The sequence below is a fragment of the Poromitra crassiceps genome (genome assembly GCF_964638095.1).
Source record: "Poromitra crassiceps genome assembly, chromosome: 6".
Classification (NCBI taxonomy): domain Eukaryota; kingdom Metazoa; phylum Chordata; class Actinopteri; order Beryciformes; family Melamphaidae; genus Poromitra; species Poromitra crassiceps.
Window position 1 is genome coordinate 27,867,184 of NC_139627.1, and position 27,783 is coordinate 27,894,966.

The window sequence follows — 27,783 nt, forward strand, 5'->3', positions numbered from 1 at the left end:
CAGAAAATCATCAAAAGAAAATGGGAAATAATGCATGTTTCCATCCACTGCTATTATGCGAATATAGAGCTGTCAATCACCTCGTGTTGGGGTTGGGGGGGTTTCCGAATTTTGCAGCATTTCTACCCAGATTTTTTATGCGCAAATTGAAAATTTGCATAAAAACAGGTGGATGGAAAGGGGAAACCCAACTACTGTTTGTAGACAAAGATCCACAAAAAGAAATCGATGAATGCCTCATGAAGAAACCTTTCCCAAGTGTCAGTTCAAAATTCAAATTCAACAGCGCCTTGAGATAACTTGATTTGGCGCTATATAAATATAAAATTGATTGATTGAAAATTAACAGAAATCATGCCAATGCTCCCTAGAAAGATGTCCTTCGCTCATATAGGGCCATACGAAATACGTTTTTAAAAATTTAGTTTTATTTCCCCCCAAAATTAATTTCCCCCCCTTTTTGATGACTTGGCTCTCTCAGACAGCATCTTTGACATTATGTTTCTCAAAGTGATAACCAAGTTGTGAGGTGACATAAGGGTCCCTCTTCAAAAGCGCCTTGAGATAACTCTTGTAATGATTTAATTGGCGCTATATAAATATCAAATCTATTGATTGATTGAAAACACACAATCAAAAACTAAAGAATTTCTCTAGGCCTATATGACAAAATATGTCACTACAATAATTAGGCCTTTTTCTTTTTCAATTTCAGCCAAAATGTAAAATTCAACTTGATTCCTCTTTTATTACCATTGCTGAAATCATATGGCCATACTCATAGCTCTCAGACTCTTTCAAAGACTAGGTGACAGACAAGTGTATGACAGCCTGAACAGATGGTATCACCTGTTAGAAGGGAGTCACTCTTTAAAATGAAATGAGTTAATCCATACACAACTATAATGAAAAACAAACTAATACTAAACTAATGCTAAGGACAATCGGCTCCCACATGTTGCTGATATGTCTAGAAAATGGTGTGTTTACAGCAAAGATGCTTCAAACAAAATATGAAGAGATGACATCAAATCAAATGATGAATTACCCCAAAGAAATTCCAGTACATTGTACAGGTATGGTAAAGTACTGATATCGGAGCAGTGGATGCATCGCACTCTCTTCTTCTATTTTCCAATTCTTTCCCCGTTGACCGACAAGTAGTCTCTCCAACAATGAGGTGATGTGTTTTGCAAATAAAAAAAGACCATAATGAGATGCTCCAAGGTTATTGGCCAATCCCACAATTTCCATTTCTCTATTGGATAGAGTACTTGATGGAGGACCATAAGCTTTGTCCATGGCTGAGGTGAGGCCAGTTTCAAGGGCCTTGGTCTAGTAGGGAGATGGCCAAAGATGACTAGATCCTTTCAGGAACAGCTCATTCAATAGCCTACATTGTCAGTGCTGTTTTCTGCAAACCAAGACAACAGTTTTTAGTCGTCTTGGCAAAACCCCTCTTCTCTGCTATGCTGTCTGCAAAATCTCAATTTGAATTCAAAATATAAAGAGTGCAGACTAGCACCAAGTGTGTGCACCTGTTGTGGCTTTACTTTAACACACTATACCATGGTATGGTATGTATATGTACACACTCCCAAACCTAGAGCATCTACTGAGATTTTCTCTGTATAGTATATATACATACATAAATATTATACATGATATGAACAGTATCATGGAATTTTACAGACAAGTTCCACTCAAAAGGGTATCCTATACTTATTTTTGATTTGATCTTCCTATTGTCTCAATCGTCGTTGACTACCTTTTTCAAAGCTGTGGCAGAACAAGCAGTCTCAGTGCTCCAGGCTGCCCTCAGGTGGTGGGAGAATGTCAGTGCAGATTTTCAGGTTGAGGCCAGAGCTAGTAAACTAATCCTCTGTTGACAGCCACACAAAGAGACCGCTGTTTTCACAGCAACCTACTGAGGTGGTAAAACAGGAACTAAAGCAGGTGTAACCAATAACATTAATGAGGGCCCTGGCACTGGAATACCTAAATGGAATGGAACGATAATTAATGGTATCGGTTACACCTGCTTTACTTCCTGCTTATACCACCTCAAAACGGTTGCTGTTAAATGGGTCAATAGAGGCTAAGAGCTAATGGGAGGGCTCGGGAGGGCAGGGATGGGATGGGGCTCCATCTACTCCTCTACCCTCTGGCTGTGAGGGAAGGGCACAGCGACTGCGTGCTCTTGAGCCAGGGCGGCCAGCTCCTTGAGGAACTCACAAAAGATGACGGAGCAGTAGACAGCGTTCTTCACGCGGAGTGCCTCCGCCTGTTTCTCCAGCCCCGAGGACCCTCCCCCACCACCTGCCCCGCCTCCGAACAGAGCACTGTGCAGCGATTGGCTGCCATCCCGTACGTGTGCCAGGGCCAGCTGAGCGGCGTGGCGAGCCCGGGTTGGGCTGTTGGTGTGTCGCAGGATCAGGTCGCCTAGAGACGGCTTACGACTCTTCACTGGAACAAGGAGAAAGCAGAGAATTTAGAAGTCAAAACAATACGAACAATGAACAATGATCCTTTGGCATGGTCGAAAGGTGAAGTGGCAATTAAAGTTACTGCAAATACAAAAACATGTGTGACAGGAACTGGTGTTTTGGGTAACAAGTAGGCCAAGGTCATTTTGTTGTTGTTGTGTAAACTAGGCCTAAAACTGTTGTTTGTTATATTGAGTGCGTTCTTCAACATCTAAACTTTTGCAATATGAGGGTGACTTTTTTAACAACCTTTCATCTTGATGTGTGCAATTTCACAGTTGCCTACTCTTTTCACCAGACCATGTCACATTTAGACAGTGAATCATCTGCAGTCATATTTCTCAGACCTAGATCATTCACTGAATCAGACACACCAAGAGGCATCCTCCTAATTCCTGAGAACATCTAATTGTCCCAGTGTGAGAGCTGAGGACACCTAACTGTCCCAGTGTGAGAGCTGAGGACACCTAACTGTCCCAGTGTGAGAGCTGAGGACACCTAACTGTCCCAGTGTGAGAGCTGAGGACACCTAACTGTCCCAGTGTGAGAGCTGAGGACACCTAACTGTCCCAGTGTGAGAGCTGAGGACACTTAACTGTCCCAGTGTGAGAGCTGAGGACACCTAACTGTCCCAGTGTGAGAGCTGAGGACACCTAACTGTCCCAGTGTGAGAGCTGAGGACACCTAACTGTCCCAGTGTGAGAGCTGGGAACATCTAACTGTCCCAGTGTGAGAGCAGATTGAATTTCTCAGTCAGAACTGATCAGCAAGTAGTCCTGGTCTGCCTGTCAGATTTTAATGAGCAGTCAGATATGACCAGCATATGACAGCTATTCTCTCTCCACCCCTCAAACTGCTGCCCAGGCCCATATCCACTCATTACCCAGACCCATATCCACTCATTACCCACACCAGACGCTACAGATGGACCAAATCTCCTAAATCAACTCAAATGGAAACGCGGCTGCATTATTCGTTCTACCCAACTATCTCATGGACTCTCAGGTGACTCCAACATAGTGTGGGTTTGTGTGTGGGTTTTTGCACAGTATGTTAATTTGATAGTGTGTATAGCAGGGGTGCCCACACTTTTTTGCTTTGCGAGCTGTTTTTAACATGACCGGCTCAACATGATCTACCACCCCACCCCCACCCCCCCACACACACACAGAGAATACATGAAAGAATGTAGTTTACATTACTGCATGGACCCGGCCTCCACAGGACAATACATTTAAATCCATCTCAGGCTGTTTTATGGTTGTTACGGTTCCTACCTTATTATTATACAGCGATATATGGAAGTTGGGACATGCGTTGTTGTTTGACAATGAAGCCATTTCCGTGCCCCACCATTGCAGGCGCACCGTCGGTGGTGATTGACACTAACTTAGATTGGGAGCTGTTTTTTTTTGTTGTTAAAAACGTTTTTGAAATGTCCTCACCCTGAGTGTGTTCTTTCATTGGTAACAGTGTTAATGTTAACAGTGAAGGCTGCGAAAAGTGCCGCTCCACGTTTCCTTTCTTTGGGATAGCGATGCTCACAAGGCAGATCAAACAAACGCACTTGGAATTGGACATGGTGAAAGAAAATCCCATGATGCAAAGCGCCGTTAGTTGTCATAGTAAGTAACCCAATGTAACACAGCTCTGAACAGCCGACAGACTGGTCGATCTTTATATCAATCAAGTGTCAGATGCCACAAAATGTGGAGGGGGAAAAAGGATTTTTATGAATGGCACTCGATCTACCAGCACGGCCGGTCGCATTGGGCACCCCTGGTGTATAGTACAGGTATAGGCTTGTGTATTGTAAACTTGACTTGTGTATTGTCAGCTGTATTTTGTTACCTTGTGTATAATGTTTGGAGGGTTCATTTTAAAATGTATTCCACTACAGCAGTGGTTTTTAGGGGTGCACCGATCACGTTTTTTGCCACCGATCGCCGATCGCCTATGGGAAATATCTGCCCAACCGATCATCGACCGATCACCGATTACCGATCACCGATATATAAACTCCTCAAAAAAAGTTTGGAAACGTTATTTCGGTCGATTATTTCTCACCTTTAATAATACCAATTGGCATTGTATTTTATATCATTGGAAAGCCTGATTAGTGATAGGGCTTTTTTAAATTAAAAATAAAGAAATAATAATAATATAAAAAAATATCGGTAATCAGCCGAAATATCGGCAATCAGCCGATCTCATATTTGAGGTCAAAATCGGCCGATACAGATTGCTTGCCGATCGATCGGTGCACCCCTAGTGGTTTTCAAACTTTTTGTGGCCAAGGCACACCAAATGGCAAGCCAAAATCTCAAGGCACACCTGTATTCATTTCATCTCCATGCAAAATAGTCTGTAAATGCTTTTCATTTACTTAACAAGCATATTTACTACTATATACAGTACATATAGTATACACACTATATACTATATTTATTGGCTGTGCGCCTCCACTGTGTCTGTGCAGCGCATGCAGCCACGCTAAAGATAGGAATAGTGCATTAATCTGTAGACAGCACAGGGGTATTATCGATTGAAAATGTTTTTTTTTATCAAGTGTTTTGGGCACTTTTGCACTCAATTCCGAGATTTAATCAGTTAGAATAATGACGTCATTTTTACATGTTTCATAATATATAGCTGTCTGAGTCACCAGTCACAGCACCAGGCAGCTCAAGGCACACCTGGACTTGCCTCACGGTGTGTAATTTGTAATGTATTCCATTAGAATACTCAAAGTAACCTATTGCGAATACTTTGGATTACTTTTTGAATACTTCAAAATAGTCTTGCTGAGCCCATTTGTCTGGGTCACTCTGAATGTAGTTAACACTTGCTTAGTTAGGAATGACCTTGTTACTGTCTTCAGAGAAAAGGTTATGCAAGTATGTAACACAAATGTGGTAGGTCTTGCGCTGCACTGCACTGCGAGCGCAAAACTTGCATCTAGGGGCGTCATGCAAGCCAACAATCTGAGGGGGCGAACTCTGGCGCCGCCCGAAGGGCGGCAAAAAATTTGGGGGGTTGGAAGCCAGATTTAGAGGAATATCTAATTTTAAATTAACAGACTGAACAGGTGTAACCATAAGGCTATTTTCCAAACTGCTCAGCCTCCTGGAAAGATCCATAATCACCAGACTAAGTACATTGCCACTGCCCAGGCTCAATGGACTTGACAAAAAAGGGAGACCACATGTTTCAAAGCAATCTAACACAATGTTTATTTTGGCTGGTATTGCCTTTTCAGAAGGTAGAAATCTTTCCTCTAGAGCAGGGGTTCCCAACCTTTTTTGTGCCAAGCACTGGTAGATACATGGGAAAAAAAGTTGCGGACCGGTTGTCAATTCTAATGGTTTTAGTTATATATATTTACTCACCAGGTGGCGACAAAGGGTAAATAACAGCCTTTTGTGTTGTACTGTATGTAGCCTATACAGTATTTATGTTTTTGTTTTAACTACAAACATACATAAACATAAACTTGAAACTATGTTTCAACTACCATACACAGCCTATAATATTATAGCCTATGTTTATTAAAAAAAAAAAAAAAAAATTTTTTTTTTTTTTTTTTTTACCTCTCAAAAATCTGAGGGGGCAATTGCCCCCTCAGTTACAATGGGCATGACGCTTCTGCTTGCATCATTCATAGAGCAAATAAAACAAAACAAAACAAAAAAATAAAAGTATCCGCTTCAAGTATTCTATGGTTAAAGAAAGTAATTGTATTCAGAATACCACCAGAACACCACCAGTTTAAACTGTAACTGTAATGGAATACAGTTACTCATATTTTGTATTTTAAATATTGTATTTTAAATACATGTATTCCGTTACTTCCAAACCCTGTATTTATAGAGTGCCAAAGTCACGCCCTCTTCCAGGTTAGGCATACGAACCAAGGAATTTCATCCTCCATTCATTTTTCACAATTTACATTTAGTAAAATGCTTGCAAAAATAGTTTTACTCGGTCAAAGCAAGCAATTCAGCTATATTTAGAATCAGAGACAGTAGAACATTTCACTGGGACCAAAGCAAAACTGATTAAAAAATTAAAAAACAAAATGACATAATCAACATTGTTATGTTTTAGTTTTTATATCTATACTCACCCAGTGAATCAGACCGCCGCAGGGGGGGGACCGCCGTAGCCAAGTCAGTCCAGTCCACTTTGCTCCGGGCTGCCAGATACCGCTGGGCCTTCCTCAGCATGGCAGGGAAGTCCTCATGGGAGGCCGCAAACGCCTCGATACGGTTCTTAACAGAACCTAAGACCTGAGGGAGGATCAGTATTTATGTTCTTTTGGGGGGGGCGCCCGGGTAGTACAGTGGTAGATTCCCTGCATGCCTACCAGCACAATCTGGAAAAAGTTTAGAGTGTCTATATATATACAGTATATATATATTCTCTAACTTAATCTCTCAGTCTATCTCTCCATCTATACTCATTTTTATCTTCTATCTTTCACACACGCTGCCCTCTGCCACACACACCCGCGCGTGTGTGTGTGTGGCAGAGGGCAGCAGAGAATGGTAGACAGATGGCAGGAAGTATAGAGAGATGTATAAAAACAAGATTATTCAGTATTTTGCTTTTGATCATTCAAGAGCCAACTGAAACTTTTTCCTGCACATTGCACTGAGCACCTGGTGAACCAGTGTAAGATGCTAAAATTCAAAGCTGGGGGTGTTTTCTAAGCCATTCTTTGAAGAGATGTCCAGGTGGGAGTAATACCTGGATAAGTGACTTGACGCTGGGCTGGAAGACCATGTTGGTGTTGAGCAGGAAGGAGCGGAGCAGGGGCTGAGGGTAGCAGGCCAGCTGGGCCACAATGCCCGTCAGCAGGATGTTGACATACAGAGAGTTCTGGAGCATGTTCTCCAGCTTGGCAAACAGAACCACCATGAACGGACCTGAGGACAGAAGCATGGAGAGATGGATGGATGGATGGAGAACAGGGAGCAGGAGAGTCAATTCAAAGGTTATGATGGCAGGAGGTGTATTGCTGATATGTTGATTGATGTGCACTGTCCCAATTAAATAAATGAATAATAAATAACTGTTTCCCTAGGCAGCAGGTATATAGGCTAGTTCACAATTCTATGGCAATGATAGAACATCATGCCAAAATGCCTCGCGCTGTGTAAAAGCACACGGAAATATGGCGGGGCTGCTTGGTTCTGTGTAAAAGGGCAGAGAGGGGCCTAATGACAGATCCTCTTTACACCTCTTAAGACCAATATTGTGGCATCTCTGTTTACAAGTGGCCAAAGTATGACAAGGGCACACCAGTGTTTCCCCTACCATTCTACAGGCCTGGCAGGCCGCCAGGCCAGAAAAAGAATTGCAAAAAAGAAAAAAAATATATATATATATATTTCTTTTTCTGCTCTCCCCAAAATTTCAATAAACCTGTATGGTATATTATTACAATACAGCAATACTGGTGTTGACAGTAATATAAGATGCCAAATCATTCAAAACAATAAGTTGTTGCCTGGGAAACGCACATCCCATAATAAAACTGTTCGCATCGCATCCCATAATAGTATGATGATACTTGGGATGCCATTGCAAACAGGTTAGCTAAAAGTTTAGCATTGCCAGCGAGGTGCGTTTCGAAATCCCTCCAGGCCTGAACATTTTTCTAGGGGAAACACTGCAAACTGACATGATTTTATATAAGATCATGAAATACTGTAAGTGTGTGTCACCTGTGTACGGTTGGGAGGCAGGCTGACCCAAAGGTCTTGTTGGACTACACAGCCCCACCACAGCGCTCTCTCCCTTGGCCTCTCCTCCGGCTCCCACAGCCGTCAGCTCAGCCTCCAGTGGGGGCTCCTCCTCCTGCCTGGCTCTGCTGCTCTCCTCCTGCCTGGCTCTGCTGCTCTCCTCCTGCCTGGCTCTGCTGCTCTCCGCTCTGCTCCGCTCCCTCACCCTGTCCTCCAGCTCCCTCAGCTCCTGGGTGAAGGCTTCGATGCTGATGCCCTGGCCGTTGGAGTCTCCGAGGAGCTGGTGGTCCCCCGGCGCCTGTTCCAGAAGCTCCTCGATCAGGCTCTCAACAGACTGCGGCCCCTGGTCTTTAAGGGCGGCCTCCGGAAGACCCGATGGGGCGCTGCGTAAATTTGAACCATCACCCATCAGCACTTTGGCGTCTGAAGTCGGCTGGGCGTGCGAGCTCTGAGAAGGAATCTTTTTAGGGCAAAGAGGTTTTTCGTCACTGATGTCAACATTATCCTCGCTGCACATCGGCTGTGGGGGACCGGAGTGTGGGGGGCGGGTGACCACCAGGGATCCGTTTTGATTTGAGTTTTCATCCAAATGCTGCTGCTCCCCCAAGTCTCTCTTCACCTTCTTCACCTCCATCCCTCTATCACGACTGTCCGAGCACCCGTCCGCCTGCCCCGATGTCCCGTTGAACATGGCTTGGTGGGGAATAGTGATGGCAGAGGTTGGGAGAAGAGGAACTGCAGAAGAGGGGGGGTGGGAGGTGTATTGGAGGGCGGGTGAAGTGGAGGAGGGAGGCAGGAGAGGAGGTACAGGTTTTGGGAGGAGCTCCTCTCTCTGCAGGCTGCGTTTCTTGGAGCGCGGCGTCAGGCTGATGCAGTTGTTTTTACCTATGGTGACATCCCACTCCCCGCTGTCACGCTCCGTGCTGCTCCATTCAGACCGTGCTGCCGCCACCATGGCCGCCCTCTGCTGGCCCGGAGAGGCATTACCGCTTCCTCCCTGCTGGAAGGAGAAATGCTCGGGGAACATTGCCAGGGAGGGGTTGGAGGCGGGGGGTGGCGGGGGCGGAGGGGCCACGCTCGGGGAAGGGTTCTCTCCGTCGTAGGGGGCCGACCAGTCTCGGCAGGCCCATGAGCAGAGCTCCACGCTCCGCCGGGCATCTCGGAGGTATTCCAGGTAACCCGACTCCCAGTCCAGACACTCTGTGGAGGCCTGGTGCTGGTGCATGGGGCTGTCAGGGGACCAGGAGAGGGAGGCGGGAGGTCCGGTGCTGCGGGGGGACGAGGGCACTGGTTCGGTGCCGGTGGGGCTAGAGGGACCCCCTCCACTGCTCTGCTGGCGGATGAAGAGGGCCAGGCGGGATGGGGTGCTGGGTCTGGGCTGGGCCGGAGACTCTGAGCTAGGGCTGCTAAGCGCTGCAGGCAAACACAATACAGAGGCAAACGTCATTATTATTCCCCAATAGGGATGTAACAATATGAAATTAGGTACGGTACAGAACGGTATCCACCAAAAGTATCACGGTATATGGTATTTCCCAATATGAATCCCCATGAATCCCCCTCAATTAAACATACTATGGCCCATTGAAAAAAACTAACCAGTATTTTGTTTTAAATAAAAACTAAATACTGACTTATTGAACTGAAATTGAATATGGAGAACATTTACACAAGGGTCCACCATTATGAACTTATTTGGAGTGGCGTGTGGGACCGTGCATGTTGCGCAACATATTGTGGACACGGTATTACAGGGGAAACTGATATCGCAGTATACTTTAATACAGTATATCATTACATCCCTATTCCCCAAGAGACGTTTGTCTCAGTCAGCAGTCAAAGCTACAGTAAACAGGGGAGGGAAAAAAAGACATACATAAATCACTTTAACTACCGTCATCATAGTTATCCTGTGTAGCCATTTTGCCCAACTTGTAAGCTGTCAATTGGGAAGACCTACCTTTGCCCCAGAAAGCAGTGTCATCCTCCCGATCAGCAGAGGGTGCTGTGCTCAGGCGGCAGCACTCTGGGATGAGTGACAGGAACTTGTCTGCTGACTTTCCATACAGATCAGTCTCCCTGACAGCACGGCGCTGACTCAGCATGACGTGAGTGCAGGGCAGCAGATACCTGAGGGCAACACACACACACCAGGCAGGCAGGAGTAGAACAAGTAGAATTGGTAGTCCAAAATGTCGACCCAACAGAAACCACAGCGGCAACAAAGACGTAGAACCAAGATGTCTTGGGCTCAAAACTGACCCAAGACCTTGGTCACATATCGCATGGCATCCTTCTCACTCCCAACCTTTCCTGTCTCTCTCTAATAAAAGCCAAAACGCCCCCTACCTGAGAACAAGCTGCAGCATGAGGTCTTCACAGTTTAGGGAGAGAAGAGTCTTGAAGAGGCTCAAAGACACCATGCAGAGCTGAGGGAGAAAGAGAGAGAGAGAGGGAGGGAGGAGAGGGAGAGAGAGAGAAATGAGGAAACAGAGAGCACAATACTGTACATGTATACAGGGTATCCTCCATATACATCTAGCAGCGACAGCACCCCCTGCTGGTAATCAGCTTCAAAATAACATGAAATGTCATGAAAAATGTTGTGAAGTCAGGGCGGCTACTTTAAAGAATCTAAAATATAAGATATCTTTGATTTGTTTGACTTTTTTGGTCACAGCATTTGGAGTATTCCATTTGTGTCATTTTATAGTTTTGATGTCTTTACTATTATTCTAAACTAGAAATTGAGCACGCTCCTTTCTAGTTGACCAGACTTTAACAAACTACTGTATAGGTATAAGAAAGAGAAAGAAAACAACAACAACAACAACACACAAACACACATACCCTTGAGTTGCTGCTGATGCGTGTGAGCAGTGTGTCGAGGATGGTGTCGTTGTCGTGGCGATGCAGCAGGATGAAGCGCAGGAAGGTCTTGAGCAGGGCGGTCTCTGTGACGCTGCGCAGGAACAGGTCCAGGTAGGCTGTGCTGGCTATCATCTCATCCACCGACGACTGCACACACAACCAACCGCACACACGCACACGCACGCACGCACACACACACACACACACACACACACACACACACACACACACACACACACACACACACACACACACACACACACAGAGTAGAGAAAGAGAAAACTTTGCTAACAGTATTGCATTCAATGGAAACACACTGTGGAGAAAAACCAGTACTGTCGATCAGTGGTTCTCAAATGGGGGTCCGGCGACCCCCAGGGGTCCTTGAGGGGGTCCCCAGTCAAAAGGGGGTAATTTATTTTTTGCCATTCAGTAACACAATTTTGGTCATGGGTTTTATACACTTTCTGTAATATAACATCTAAAAGCATCAATCTTATTATCATATGGGGGACCGTGGGACAGAATCCTATCAAATGGGGGTCCGTGGTCTAATTTTTGACAGTTTAGGGGTCCTTCATGTGAAAAAAATTGAGAACCACAGGGTTACACTGATCAACTGCTTATATGGATGATAAAGTTTGTGATAGAATCATTCCTACAGTACATGCTGTTTAAGGCATTTGCTATGCTTTATAGTAAACAAGTAGCCTGGTTAAAACCAGCCTGAGAACGTGATCTCACATTCTCTTTCTTCTACGCATCAGTCTGGACTCCAATCCGTCCACATCTCACCCACATGTCAGTGGGTGGGAGTACTTGCCTTGACAGACAACTCTTTCAGCCAATCAGCGTTGCCAAATCCAGTCCTTCAGCCAACCAGCATCTGATTCAGTCAAATTGAAATCCATTTGGAACAACGGCGAAAACGGCTTTTCCGCTGAGAAACTCGCTGGTGCATACTGTACTCTGGTTCTTGTTTAATTGTTATTAGGTCTATTTCTGCAATAACTGCACTTACGGCTGTTTACTCTACTAACGTTAACGTTACTGCTCGTTGCTTCGGGAGCCGCGTCCCTAATCGGCAGGTTACATTGGCAACTACAAGGCAGGTCCCTGATTGGCCTGTGCACTTTCTAATTTCTGAACATTGCTGGAGGCCAGATGGATCCGCAGAATGAGTTCACATGATCAGGACGGTTTACCAGGCTAAAAGTAGCCCGCTTACAGTGTTCACTTTGGGTCTTTTCATCACAACACACAAGTAGCTACTGGCATCAAGCTGCACTTTTGAAATGAAGGACAAAGTCTGCCTCTTTTTGTTCATATATTTCAGGTGGTGTAGCCATATGGGACTTCTATGGTATATGAATGATGCACAATATTGTATGGATGGACGCTCAATTCAGCCGTATGTTGTTGTCACTTATGGATAACGGACAAACTAATTAACCAATTAAATCCCATTCCTACCTTGTGCAGGGAAGGTCCCATGACGGGGACCAGGAAACCATTGTGGAGGTAGTCCAGGAGTTGGGAGCGGACCAGGGGGTGAGCCACCTGGACAACAGCATTGCAGAACTCCAGGGAGTTCATGAACAGCACCAGAGATGACACGCCCATCCAGTCCTCTCGCCGCAGAGCATGCCAGTCATCACCCCGGACCTCAATCTTCCTGGGCAAGGAGGAGTAGAGTGCACTGAGGCCTGTGGCCAACACCTGAGGGGGGAGAGAGAGGTTTCAGTAAAGACTGATCCTCAACTACTCAGCAGTGGAGCTGCTTAATAATAATAATATTAATAATAATAATAAAATTAATAATAATAATAATAAACAACACATCACATTTATATAGCACTTTTCTAGAACTCATTCAGAAATCAGGGAAAGGGATACTGAAGCCAAAAAAGTTTGAGAGACACTGTTCTAGAGACAGTAAATATAGGTTGGTTATTTGTTTGACAAATAAAACTATTTTAAATGGGGTTAAAGTACATTAGATAATTTTTCAGTCATCCAGAGGAGAGAAAGAGATAGAGAGAGACGTTTTAACTTGGCTGTGAATGATCTGAAAGAGAATAGCTTTCTATGCCATCAAATGAAAAATCCCAATTGACATCCCAATTAGGACGTGGCTCAAAATTCTAAATTCAGTAAGTACGGTAGAGAAGTGTGGGGTCCCCTAACCCAGTGGTTCTAAAATTTATTTTCGCTATAATTCCATTCATAAGTAACACAATGACTATTTTGGTGATGGGTTTTATACCCTTTCTGTAATAAAACATCTAAAAGCATCAAACGTATTATCATATGGGGGACCGTGGGACAATATCCTATCAAATCTTTGTCAGGTTAGGGGTCCTTCATGTGGAAAAAAAACACTACCCTAACCAGATTTGTCCAAATGGGAAAAACACCCACTGGAAGTGGAAGTTCTGCATGCAGAGCTGTGTAAGATGATCCTGGGAGTCCAGAGGAACACAGTCAGTAATGCATGAAGAGCAGAACTCGGTCAATATCCAATCATTATCAACATTCAGAAACGAGCCATCAAATTTGACCAACACCTCCAATCCAGCGACCCCCACTCCTCAGTATAAAACTCTTCAGTGCCAAGAGTCCAACAAAGACAAGAAGACTTCCTTCTGGGCACAAACACTAGGGATTCAGGAAAAATACTCACTATATCTGGACCAACCAAATCATTTTGAAACAGAAAGAAAAATATATCACCTATTGGAAATAAAAAACAAAAACACAAAGCAAATTAGAATTCTATCTGACCCTGGACAGAGAGTACAAGGTGGCAGATTATCTGACCACTGTGACCAACAGCAGATTGAGGAAATCCCGAACAAGGTACAGGCTCAGTGCTCATAAACTGGCTATAGAAACAGGCCACCACAGGCAGAACTGGCAACCCAGGGAGAGCAGGTTGTGTCTATTCTGCTGTCAGGGGGAGCCAGAGACAGAAAGTCACTTCCTGTTACACTGTGTGACAGATATAAAGATATCAGACAGACTTATTTTGAGAGGATATGTAGAATTTACCCAGAGTTCAATCATCTGCCTGATCCTCTCAAACTGCCCTACCTGTGTGGGGAGAAGAGTCAGTGTGCAGCATTAGCTGCTACATTTGTTGATTGCAGTCAAGTGAGATCTGTAAATAATATGAATGTATATGAAATGTATCTGAAAGCCGTTTTAATTGGCTAAAGTATATGAAAGCCCTGTTTTAATTGACTACGGTGATTTTTGTTGGTTTATGTGAGTGGAGGCACAGCAACACACATAATTGATGTATTGTAATTGTAATGATTGTGTTTGTTTGTATTAATGTTATTTTGTTTCATTAATTCTTGATGTTTTGGCAATATTGTTCACGAGACATTCATGCCAATAAAGCGAATTTGAATTTGAGAGAGAGAGAGAGAGAGAGAGAGAGAGAGAGAGAGAGAGAGAGAGATAGAGAGAGACTCATTGCACCAGCATTTGGTCCTTGAAGCCACTGGTCCTTCTAACTGTTAAGTAGGTCAGAATGAAGCTCATAAATTATTGCCTGTGTTTGAGGGTGGGGGAGAAGAGAAGAGCACTATAGAGGGTACGAACAGAGGGCGACGATGAGGAGGATGAGAAGACCGACCACAACATTACACTAATGGTAACGGTACAAACAATCCAATACAGTCAAATTAGCAGCTAATTTTCTCCCATTATTTTCCAACATACTGATGGATTCTTTCCGATTTCCCCCCCATTTTCTACCCAATTGTACAATTTCCCCCCCTGCTGCCCCAGTCGCTGATCCACCCTCTGCCAATCTGGGGAGAGCCGTAGACTAGCACCATGCTTCCTCCGCTCCGACACATGCACAGTTGCCAGCAGCTTCTTTTCACCTGACAGCGGGGAGCTTCACCGGCAGGACATAGCACGTGGGAGGATCACGCTATTCCAACCAGTTCCCTTCCGCCACGAACAGGTGCCCCGACCGCCCAGAGGAGGCGCTAGTGCAGCAACCAAATTCAGAAAACGTGAGCTTTTGAAGCCTAAATTTGGAAAAAGTCACAGAATGATGAGATCATAGCGTGTCCAGCAGTGTTTTAGAAATGCCAGGCAGCCATGCAGTCAGCCTTGCTCTGACTGATTGAATGTCTGTGCAGGCGGTCCTTGCAGTCACTCACTGCAGTGTTTATTTAGAGTAGCCTACATGTAGATATTATTATTTAGGATTTATTTAGAGAACTACATCAGAGAGGATAGGCAGCATGATTTTCTTGCTCATAGGTGCCCCAGTGGGCATACATCACCTCTGCTCTGTTCTGTACTGTAGCGGTAGCCTATCACTTCAATTAACCTACATAAACCAGCCAACAGGACTGGTCACAGCAACATCATGTGACCTACATAAACCAGCCAACGGGACTGGTCACAGCAACATCATGTGATGCCTCTGAGGAAGACTGCAGGATGCCCAGCAGTCCAAACATGTCAGGTATGACATACTGTACACACCTAATAAGTCTGTTTAAAAGAACATTTTAAAACAGGTCTATTGTTAACAGTTTTACTAAACATCCATCCAACACTACATTTATGTTCACTGAGTGTCATTTGCCTAGGTTAACCAATTAGCAACACAAGTCGAAGCAAACACACACACACACACACACACACACACACACACACGAAACAAGATGACAGACTGATACAGACTGTTAGCTTGCTAGTTCAGAAAATGGCCAAGAAAAATGACTGACAGACAGCTCTGTCTGACTCCTGCAAAAAATGACAGTTTGGAGAAAAGTTGCTGATGGAAAGTATAGCTGATAGGAAGTAGATAGGGTTGAATGATGAACCTGCATACAGTATCTGTATCTGAGTACACACTCATTTCCTTCCCCCCCGTTATCACACTATCACTGCCAAAACATCAGAAAGAACAAACTCACACACACACACACACCTCTCTTGCTAAAGAATAGTGTTGAAAGCAAGTTAAGATTGTCAAATTAGAAATTGCACTACATCATCCTATGTATGTACATCATCCTAACATTTTGCGTGGATCCTGTTCACACATTTACAACAGTCTGTAAAGCTGTGTTCACACCGAGATATTTATTTTTCTCCCTGTCGCTCGATTCAACCCTTTGGAATCGCTCTGTCGCTGTGTTTAAATCGTTCGTCAACAGGCACAATTCTCAAGACTAGTTTGGACCGGGGGGAGCTGAAAAATGTACAGTCGGGAGGAAGAAGTTCCGAGAACGGTGTACACTCACCAGCATGGAGAACGGTGTACACTCACCAGCATGGAGAACGGTGTACACTCACCAGCATGGAGCCAAGTCTCTGTCAGGAGCATCAAATCCAGTTCACGGGAAGTGAAGAAGTCATTCAGTAGGACGGTTTAGTTTGCTACTTGCTAGTGACCTAGCATTTAGCCGGGCCAAGCCAAGAGTTTGCTCCATGGCTAGCCAACGATTTTAGTTTCACGCACCAGTGTTTACTGCACTTTACTGCCACTTCCGAGGTTACGGCAGCCAATCAGCGTTGAGCAGCAAGCGACTGTTGGGATATTTCATTGCTCTGTCGCTGTCGCTCGGATGCCCAGCGATTTTTCACCCCGGCGAATATACGCTCAATCGCTCGTTTGCATTGACTTTGTATGTAAACTCGATGCCAGCGAAAAACTTTAATAGGTCGGTGTGAACGCACCGTTAGAACCCCAGCTTCCACCACAGCTAGACTGGACTCTATACCCCCTCACCAACACACTTAGCGGTCATCACTCCCTCATCTGTGAATATACGGGCGAGTGTATTCTGTGCTAAACTAACAGTATATGCGTTAACAGTTAACATTACAACATGCCACTTTTTCAACATCAAAATACCAATCAATAAATAAATATCCTAGGTAGCCCACTATACATGATCAGTCTGGTTGTGTCTGTGACCCTGTGTGTTCATGCCCAAATCCCCCGTTTGCAGTAAAGAATGATGCATTTTTTTTTTTTTATTATTATATTTATTTATATTTATTTATTATTATTGAGCAGATTGTGTTAGCTGGTGGTACCAGCTGATCTAGGTGTGAGGAGTGTGAGGGGGGCATTTTGCCTTCATTTGATAGGACAGTAGGCAGACAGGAAAGGTGGGCAGAGAAAGAGGGGATGACATGCAGCAAAGGACCACGGGTCGGATTCGAACCCGGGTCGGCCGCGCGAAGGACAAAGCCTTTGTGGCACGCGTTCTACCAAGTGAGCCATTGGGGGAGGGGGAGAAAATGAGGAGAAGTGAAAGGCCAGTATTCCTAACAGAACGTGGTAGCACATGGTAAATGGTAAATGGCCTGCATTTATATAGCGCTTTTATCCAATGCGCTTTACAATCAGTAGATAGTCTACATTCACCCATTCATACACCGATGGCGGCAGGCTGCCATGCAGGGTGCCTACACACCATCGGGACCAAGGAGGGTTAAGTGTCTTGCCCAAGGACACAGCGACAGCAGCTGGGAGGGAGCGGGGATCGAACCGCCAACCCTTGCGTCATTGGCCGACCCGCTCTACCTCCTGAGCTAAAGCCGCCCCCAGCACATCAGTAAGCAATGATTTCCCCCCCACTTGCCAACAAGGCTATTATTAACCACCATTATGCTCCTGTCAGACTAAATTGCCAGTTTTGTGAAGGAGATTTAGTTAATTGCAGAGCTATAATCTGCACTGGAAGCTCAAATAAAATAAAAGCACACACACTGACCGGGCAGAAGTATGAGTTTTGGGCGATGTGTCGTGCCACAGCCTGGTGGCTGGCTGAGGTTGCCATGAGGAGCAGGAGGGCGTCGCGGGCCTGCTGGCCAAGGGCTCCGTCTCGGTGGATGAAGGGAACCAGGAGGGAGAAGATCAGCAGGTTGGTGGGGCCCTGCTGGGCTGGGGCCAGCCGGAAAAACATCTCCAAAACCACCGGCTGACGGGCCATCGTCACACACACCTGGGACCAGTTCACACAGTCACAAAACACAGCAATTTAGAACAGTGCTAGGGATGTAATGATACACTGAACTCACGATTCACGATATGGAGTTCAGTTCACAATACGATTTTATTATATAAAATAAAATATTTATATTTATATAAATATATATATTATTATATTTATATAAATATTTATATGTATATACTATATATATATACTGTATATAAATGAAATTACAAAATAAGATTGCAGACAAATTATGACTGAAAAAGATTACTTTAATTATTTCTTAGACAAAAACCACTAAATACTGTATTCTCATACTATACTCATCTTTTCTTTATCAAGTAAACTATAGGTAAGTATGTGGACCGTAGGGACCTATGTACTATAGGTACGTATGTGGACCGTAGGGACCTACATAGACTATAGGTAAGTATGTGGACCATAGGGACCTACATAGACTATAGGTAAGTATGTGGACCGTAGGGACCTACATAGACTATAGGTAAGTATGTGGACCGTAGGGACCTATGTACTATAGGTACGTATGTGGACCGTAGGGACCTACATAGACTATAGGTAAGTATGTGGACCATAGGGACCTACATAGACTATAGGTAAGTATGTGGACCGTAGGGACCTACATAGACTCTAGGTAAGTATGTGGACCGTAGGGACCTACATAGACTATAGGTAAGTATGTGGACCATAGGGACCTACATAGACTATAGGTAAGTATGTGGACCGTAGGGAAGTATATGGAATGGGTGTACCTGGTTGAGCAGCAGTACCAGGCTGTTCTCCAGGGCTGAGGGGCAGCCAAGCTGCGGGTCGGCGCAGGCTCCCAGCAGCCCCAGCAGGGGCTGGAGGATGGCTGTGTGCTGCAGCAGAGGCTGCTGAGACTGGCCGATCAGCATCTCAAAGAGTTTGAGCAGTGCCCCCTGGCTGTCTGGCTCCAGGCCCCGGCGGAGGTGCCACTGGACCAAGCGCTCTAGAACGTTCTCAGTGACCACCAGCTCCAGTATGGGGCCCATGGGTGGCACGTTGGCACTGCCCTCTGAGCCCTCGGCAGGCCGTTCTTCTGCCAGCAGACACAGCATCTGGTCGGTGTGGTTCCTCACTGCCGTCAGGTCGTCACTGGAGGACGAAGGCTCACGCTGCTCCAACACCCAGGACACCTAAATAAGGAAGAGGACGAGTGCCATTATAGTGATAGGATGGTATATATCAAAATTCAATATATCGCAATACAAAAATGTGACAATATGTAGGGTCAGGGTGGGGCCGGAAAATGAATTTTAATCTATCATAATCACAAATGAGATGGCTTGCCAATCACAATTTCACAATCTCTGTTGAAATTATATTATTTGCACTTGGTAATGGCATTTTTAAATTGTTGTTTCCATTCTAGCAGCAAATGCCATTGCTAGAAAGATTTGTGGCTCGGAAATAAACATAGTTCAGCACAGTCAGACTTTGTTGCCATTGAACTTTTACTCCGTAGATCGTCTCATGGTTGTATTGAATCATGAATCCCATATCTCGCATCGAATCGTATCGTGAGATTAGCGCATTATAAATGTGTAACAATTTCGGGTCTCCTACTACGAGTAGCTGGATTCTGGAAAAGCATAGAACTTGCTACGTGCATTTCATTACATTTTCATTCAGTTCTAAAAAGGAAAAGTATATGATGTTCCTGCGAGGTGAGCTGGGCTTGTGTAACTCACCAGCAGGTGTTTCCTGATAGCTCTGTGAGCCAGCATGACTACAGCGACGATGCATTTGCTACTTTGTGGTCAGCCTGTGTAGATGGAGATCTGCTTGCTTGTAATCTAGTGACTTGCAGTGTGTGTGTGTGTGGTAAATGGTAATGGCTGCAAGCCGGAGCCCACCGGAAAACACTGCTCTAAGGTGGGAAGCCACGTGATGATGTTGCACAAAGCCAGCACATCCTTGTACGTACACACATGCACACAAACACAACATTACTCATCTTCTCATTATGCACTTAAAGCTAACTGACAAGTGCATCCACTCACCCCACCACTCCCCCCACCACTCTCAAAATCTATAATATCACATTGCACAGACAGAGAGAGAGAGAGAGAGAGAGAGAGAGAACGAGAGCATCAGTGTAGCTAGCCGCACTGGTAGGGTCAAAAGCATTGTGTATTATTGATTTTTCAATGGCGGGCAGAGAGAATGCTGGATGCTGATGATGGAGGGTTAGGGTTATTCTATATTCTACATAGCTGTAAATATGAAAATCCATTGTTGGAACCTGTCAAAGTAGGCAAACAATACAATCTGCACTTTGCTGTCAACCCTTCCACTAAAACCCATGCCAAAAAGTTGTGATGTTAGAATGCCATCCAGTATGTAAAGTAAGTCCCTATGAAATTAACTCCCATTTCCTTTACTTCCTGAAAAACACAGTATCTTTATATTTAATGGTGACCTCATGCTGCACCGGCCTCCGTAATAAAGCGTGGGGGGAGGCAGGAGGAGGTTAGGGCTGTTGGTCAGAAAAGAACATCTTTATCGCAATCCCTAACCTGAATGTCTCATTTGTTGATTAAATTTCTGATTATACAAAGCGTCTGTAGTAGCTAAAATATGTCATTATAGATCCGGCAAGTTCCTTCAGGTACTTCTTGGAATACAGGTACTTCTTGGAATACTTGGAAGCATAAACCGGAAACCGGATACAAATGACTGGATGCAGGCAGCGGTCTCTCTCAAGACTGGATCTCAAACTGAACAGTAACAGAAACACAAGGTTAATCTCACCTGTCTCCAGTGGTTCTCAAACACCATGAGGCAGGTCTCTGGGTCGGCAGTGCAGGGACTGGGCGGGGCAGCGCCCCGACTGGAGCGGCTCCCGGGACCCCGCGGGTTCAGCCTGCTCAGCCAGCTCATACTGGACACAGGACGGGACGAGCAATGGGGGTCACAGAAACTCAAAGGCCAGAGAGGGAGCTCTGGCACAGGGGAAGGATGGCTGGAGGGCAGGAGAACCAGAAGGAGAGAGAGAGAGAGAGAGGGAGGGGAGGGGAGGTGGAGGAGAGGGAAAGGGAAAGGGGGAGGGGGAGGGAGGAGGGGAGGACCAAGAAAAAGTATAGACGATGGTTTGAGAGATTGAGGAGGAGAAGTCGGCTGAGCAGCAAGTGGGCCGTCGCCGTCCACTGCTGCTTTAGATGGTGTGTGACCCTGCTCTCCCTGTAGACCCTGTCATCCAGTCTGAAGCCAACACCACTCCATCATTGGGCAGGACAGACACTCTGCACTGTGGGGGGGGGAGGGGGGAACAGAAATTGAAACATTTAGTTAAAGGCCCAATCAGTAACTTTTTCACCTTAATATAACAGCTCTTCGAAGGCCTTTCCTGGCACTAAGCATTTTTGTGCTGGCGTCCCGGAGACAGCGTGAGCGGCATGTCGCGCATTCGCTGTGTACAGCGGAAGAGCTGTGTTCAGCGCTGTGCTTCTACTCCACCCTGCCCTCAACTCAGGCAGGCACAGCACCCAAGCCGTTTGGGCACCACCTAAGTCAAATTCATATTGTCAAATCAATGTTGGTCCCCCAGTAGATTTAGCAAGTTTTATCTTTAAAGGGATAGTTCGGTTTGTTTGAAGTGGGGTCCTATCAGCTAGTTCGATAGACTAACTGAAGTAGGTACAGTGGTCTGCAGGCTGGGCGCATTGTGGAACAAGACCCGGCACTCAGACCAGCCCCCAAACCAGCCTTTTCTCTGTAAGTACGGGGGGTCAACAACTAAAACGTAATTTAGCCACCTAAAACACCTAAAACAACGCCCACCTAAACAAATCGATATCCGTGTACATGCACGCTCTATTTTGACAATTTTCAGCGCTTTACTTTTCCGCAAAACAGCAGTTTCATTCGGCACTGCTTTTTCTCCCAACCGTACAACTACCGTATTCCTCCGCTAAAAGCCTGCACAGAGCCGTAGCACTGGATTACTCCGCAGTTATTTGGGGGCATTTTATTTCTCTCGGTTTGTTAGTGAAGACACAACAAATAGAATACACAAACGAAAATATGAGTGATTTTGATAGCGAGGATAATATGCCATTCACCTTGGTGACAAGAGGATACAATTATGAACCAGAGAGAATACAGAAGAGGAACTTTTGCAGAGAGTGAACAGGCAGAGAGATGCGCCTCCTGTCTAAATGCCTGGGTGCCCTGGCTGCAGACCTTTTTCACCATTCCCAGGATAAATTGTGGAAAACGTCCCAGACCAGAGAGGCCAGGTGACTTGTTGTCTCTAAAGTAAGTCAGTGTTTTATCTCTCTTCTAAGCCTTCCTGTTTTGTAAACCGCGGCTCTGTGCTCTGTGCTGGCTTTTAGCGGAGGAATACGGTAGTTGTACGGTTGGGAGAAAAAGCAGTGCCGAATGAAACTGCTGTTTTGCGGAAAAGTAAAGCGCTGAAAATTGTCAAAATAGAGCGTGCATGTACACGGATATCGATTTGTTTAGGTGGGCGTTGTTTTAGGTGTTTTAGGTGGCTAAATTACATTTTAGTTGTTGACCCCCCGTACTTACAGAGAAAAGGCTGGTTTGGGTGCTGCTCTGAGTGCCGGGTCTCGTTCCACAATGCGCCCAGCCTGCAGACCACTGTACCTACTTCAGTTAGTGTATCGAACTAGCTGATAGGACCCCACTTCAAACAAACCGAACTATCCCTTTAAACTTTTATTTTATTTTATTATTATCTGCTCTGTATTTTCCAAATGTTTTTACACAGATATGGTAATAACATAACAATGCTACAAAAATTATGTGAAACAGTGAAATTGCATTTTTTTCTCCTCTTCTGTGTGTGTGTGTGTGTGTGTGTGTGTGTGTGTGTGTGTGTGTGTGTGTGGGGTGTGTGTGTGTGTGTGTGGTGGGTGGTGTGTGGTGTGTGTGTGTGTGTGTGTGTGGTGTGTGTGTGTGTGTGTGTGTGTGTGTGTGTGTGTGTGTGTGTGTGTGTGTGTGTGTGTGTGTGTGTGTGTGTGTGTGTGTGTGTGTGTGTGTGTGTGTGTGCCGTGCGCGTTGAGAGGCCTGAGGGGTGAGTCACCATTGCAGCACACAGGCTCCAATTGCAGTCCCAGTCCAAGTTTCTATGTATTGTATTTGGCCTCTCCCATCTCCTCAGGACAGAAAACACACTTGGTCACACCAGAGTGGGATTCCAACAAGCAGCATTACTCACATAACCACAGAGAGATCATCACACAAAAATTACCAGGAAAAATGCTAAGAGTTGTTCATAATGGTTTTTAGGTTGTTAGTATGGCTGCAAGATAACAGAGCCAATACTCTTCAAATTAAAAAATTATTTGAAGCATCAAGAATTAGATTCAATTATTTTGGAATTAACACAACTTCAATCTATGGCCACACCTGCCATAACCAAAGAAAACGCTTTGAGGAAAATGACTCCAGCTGGATTCTGTGTAACATAACAATGTCAGAAGCACTATGTCTCACAATACAACTCACTTCAAAATCATACTGTTGCACAAATGTCCAAAGTCCACTTGTCTACGACTGCTGGGAACAGCCTTTCTACATGTCAACCATCCTGGCCACACACCCTGGGAGTATACTGTATAAGCTGCCAATCAGATACGTACAGCACCTGCTGTGGTACATGAGCTTCCTCAAGGCCAGTATGACTTTTGAGTGCCACATTGTGACGCATCTAAAAAGGCTCGGTTTCCAGTCAGTTGCACTGACCTGAACATGGAATACAGGTAAATGGTGAGCTGAGTCTGACCACAATGACCACCACCAGTGATTGCAGTGTCAGGGTCAAGCGGGAAGGGGGGGGGGGGGGGGGGGGGGTGATAAGTTATAGATTCACTTGTACAACAAGACAGACTTGTCTGGCAATGTGCTCCAGATGAGGCAGTGAGTCTTCAAAGTGGCTGGAAGCAGGTGCGGAGTAGGGTTAGGAGCCAGCACTCGAAGATGTCCTTTTGAGGGTTTTTATTCCTATTTCAAAGCACAACGGGTTGTGCTTTGAAATAGGAATAAAATCCCTCAAAAGGACATCTTCGAGTGCTGGCTCCTTCTCCACTGCTTTATAGAAACTCTTGTGCCTTGCACCTAAAACTTTTTTTATCCGGTGAGTGTGCAGGCTGATAGCTCCCCAGCTACATTATATCTGCTTTGAGCGGAGTAGGGTTATTCATGAGCCCTGAAGTAAGGTAGCCTGGCCTTGCCAGCAGCTGAAGTTGCTCCTCCACTGGGAGCTGAGGTACATCACACTACTGGATTAGCAGAACACACGAATCCCCATGTTAGTTCATCTCTCACTCATCACTGGCATCAGAACTGAAAGCCTAGATAAGGAGCGGGCTGGAATGGTGATTGGTGACTCAGACTACCACACTAGGAGAAAGCCAACCAAAGTATACGTCTTGAACAATAGGAATGAATGACAAAGTGATACTAAATGCAACATATGCCATAACATCAGCTCTTGGTAATGGCTTTTATTCATACATGGGTGCCCCAGTGGCTATTGTACCACTAACCAAATATGTACACACAGCAGCGTCATTCATTGTAACTGCCCGCTGGGCTCCTGTTGTTTGATTTTGGTTCCCTTTTGTAATTTGTACTTTCACATTGTAAGGAGTTATTTGGTTAACATATTTACCTGTAAAACTCCACAAAATGGCCGACAAGGGGTATAGTATTGCCCCTTTATGTCATGTCAGGTGACTGGGAAACCCTGTTTTCTATAGGCCTACATCACCACCTGTTTTGGGTGGCCTCATTAGCGTGGTGATGGCAAAAGAGAGCACATGTAAGAGTTTGAGAGACTGAAACATACTAGAAGGAAGATGAAAGAAACCAAATGTAAATCCTTGGAGGTATGTAGAGTATAGCTAATTTGAAGTCAGATTGCAGTTGAGTTGTTTGTTTGTTTCAAGTTTGATGGTGACGTTTACTGTTTAATTTGTCAGTGTGCCAATATGATGTCCAAGATGCATCTGCAAACCCTTGATTAACACCAATAAAATAATATTTTACCTGGGCACTTCACACAGACTACCCGAAGTAAAGACACCGGAGCACTCCCTTCCGTCTGCACGTTTTAATAGAAGGGGCTGACCGACGTTTCGACAGACAAGTCTGTCTTCCTCAGAGTCTTTTTATTCCAAACCTGGCTGAAGCGCGCTGGACTCTATTACTACTGTACCTCGATTAACACCCTTGGTGAGCGGAATGAGGTATGCTCGATCAATTTGTTTGATATCAGCAGGCCACAATATATTGTAAGCGTGAATGTACTTCATTTGTTTTGGTCAAGTGGTTTGGCAAAGATTCATTGAGATGTATTGATTTGTCTGAATTTGTCATTCTTGTGTATGAATTTAAAGTAAAGTAAGTTTGCCTAGTTTTGGAGACAGTGTATTGAATTTAGTTTGTCAGCATGTAAACTAGGCCTACTTGTGCCCTTAATACATTTGTGTTTTAGTAGTCAAATTTTAGCTAAATAAATTGTGTATTTTGATAGTGATTTTAACTAGCTTAATAAATTGTTGTACGGTTTAATTCGATGTGGGAACTATATGTTGATTTTTGTATTGCTGTGTTTTATAGTTTTCATGGTGTCTACTACGGTGTGAAGTAAGATCCAATAAACCGTGGAGCATCAGTTTGAGACTCTCTGCCTCCTGTTTACACAAGCCAAGGGCCAGTTATATTCATATTGTTTGTTTTTACACAACAGTGAGAGTGCATGGAGATTCAAGAGGTAAGCATAATCTATGGAAACCAGAAATGGCAATGCAAAAACTCAGGTAGTAACAACAACAACAACAACAATTAGAAGGCACTCAAGACAGCAAAACCTCTGTCAATACTAAATAAGTCTCCAAATTGCTGTTACGCACAAGGACACCATTTGTATCACTTATTAGTTAACAAAAGAAAGCTAATCCTGTAATGGTAGAAATCCCAGATCACCAACACAAACTAATAAATTGTTCCTTGGCATAAAGTCGAGCTGAACCCAAACTTTTAGTTCAAATACCTGGGTATGCAGTGTATGCAAAAACAAAATCACAAAAATCTAATTTCTTTAGTTTTTCCACACTTTTTCACATCAAAAGTTCATTTTTCAAGATTTCATTGATAACAGTAATGTACAGTTTGCTGACGTCACCTAGTACTATCAAATTTCTACCCCATTTCAACCAATCATATCACGACATGCAGCTGTCAATCAAATCTTCATTTCAGGATAATTTTCTCTTCCAAATGAAGTAGAAAATGGCGCCTAGTGCCTGTCATCTAGCAGAATTCCTATCCCATAAACTAACTACTAACTTGGCCAATTGTTGGAAACATGAACAAAAAACAAAAACTATAATCTCTAAGAATGCAAAGAAATGTAACTGGCTCGTTAAAACGCGCATTCCAGGGATATCGTATTTACAGAAATAGCGTAAAAGGCGCGCGCTTGAGAGCGTGGTTGTCAGGGGTCTGCCCTCGGAGATTCCAGGCGGGCGGGCAGCACCCATGCATCGGATTGTCCGCTCGCTCCGCACGAAGCACCTGGCTGCCTGGTACTCCGCGGATCCCACTCGCGTAGCACGACAACACGCTGAATCCCACTCGATTTGGGGGTGGAACACGCCATGATTGACCAATGCCAAAGCCAGTCGACAGAATTGTCAAATCAAATCATTGACATGATACTATGACCCGCCTCTCAACTTGTCATCTCAGACAAATTATGTTTTCAGTCTGAAATGGACTGCAACGCACGTGACGAACGGGTTCAAAGTATAACTAGGGCTTCAGCCGGAGGCAGAGCACCTACAGTCTGGCTGCCTCTGTTGAGGTGAGCTCAGGCTGTCAGGGGAGAAACCAGGAAGAAGGAAATCGCGATTTTTAGAAATGCGTGTTTCACAAATACGATTAAGGCAGTTCTTTGTATGTACATCAAACACATAATATATGGTCATATCTGTTGGGGAGCAAGATGTATGCGGCTGGTGAGCTGTCCGCGCTGGTCAGCCTGGCTGCAGACATAGTCCATAGGGGTTGAACATGCAGAGAACGCAACATTTACACTTAATACACTGCACGAGGCGGGTATCCCGCTAGTTATATAAATAATGTGTTAAAAAAAACAATTAAAAGTCCTTCAGAGTGGATAAAGATGTATAAAAGAAAATATTTGAGGAAAAAAAAGGATAAAGAAGTTTTAAAATCTTAAAGAATATAGGATAAAGATGTTTACAACATTTTTGGAACTCGTTATGCTCGAGTGGAGCATACAACAATAATATAGTACTAATGGCAATAATAATGGGGGTGGGTGGGGGGGGACGCAGCTGTCTATATGTTCTCTGAGGGGAGGCTCAGTCTCCCACACTTTAAAAACCCCTGAGATCTATACGATTATTTGTTATGGTTATTTTTTATTTACACATGCACACAACACAGTAGACACACAACCACATTTTTGAGCATTAAATGTGTTAAATTTTAAATTTTGGTTTCTAAATTTTCTAAACGAATGAATGAATGAACAAATAAATAAATAGCCCTGCGATGGACTGGCAACCATGTCCAGGGTGTTTCTCTGCATTCTGCCCAATGCATGTTGGGATAAGCTGTAAGTAGGTAGGTACAGTACGTACTAGTAGGTAGGTAGGG

The 27,783-nt window shown here is 44.5% G+C and overlaps 1 protein-coding gene across 1 annotated transcript; it reads right to left on the reverse strand.

The window, feature by feature from the left end:
* Positions 1 to 2,149: 2,149 nt before the first annotated feature.
* Positions 2,150 to 21,009, reverse strand: fhip1b (FHF complex subunit HOOK interacting protein 1B; the record flags this gene model as incomplete). The annotated part of the gene is made up of 11 exons (XM_083638564.1): positions 2,150 to 2,466; positions 6,613 to 6,775; positions 7,236 to 7,414; positions 8,216 to 9,646; positions 10,194 to 10,363; positions 10,583 to 10,662; positions 11,084 to 11,251; positions 12,578 to 12,823; positions 17,866 to 18,096; positions 18,858 to 19,262; positions 20,881 to 21,009. 11 exons carry the CDS (start codon positions 21,007 to 21,009, stop codon positions 2,150 to 2,152), a joined length of 3,519 nt encoding a protein of 1,172 aa, XP_083494690.1.
* Between the last annotated feature and the right edge of the window lie 6,774 nt (positions 21,010 to 27,783).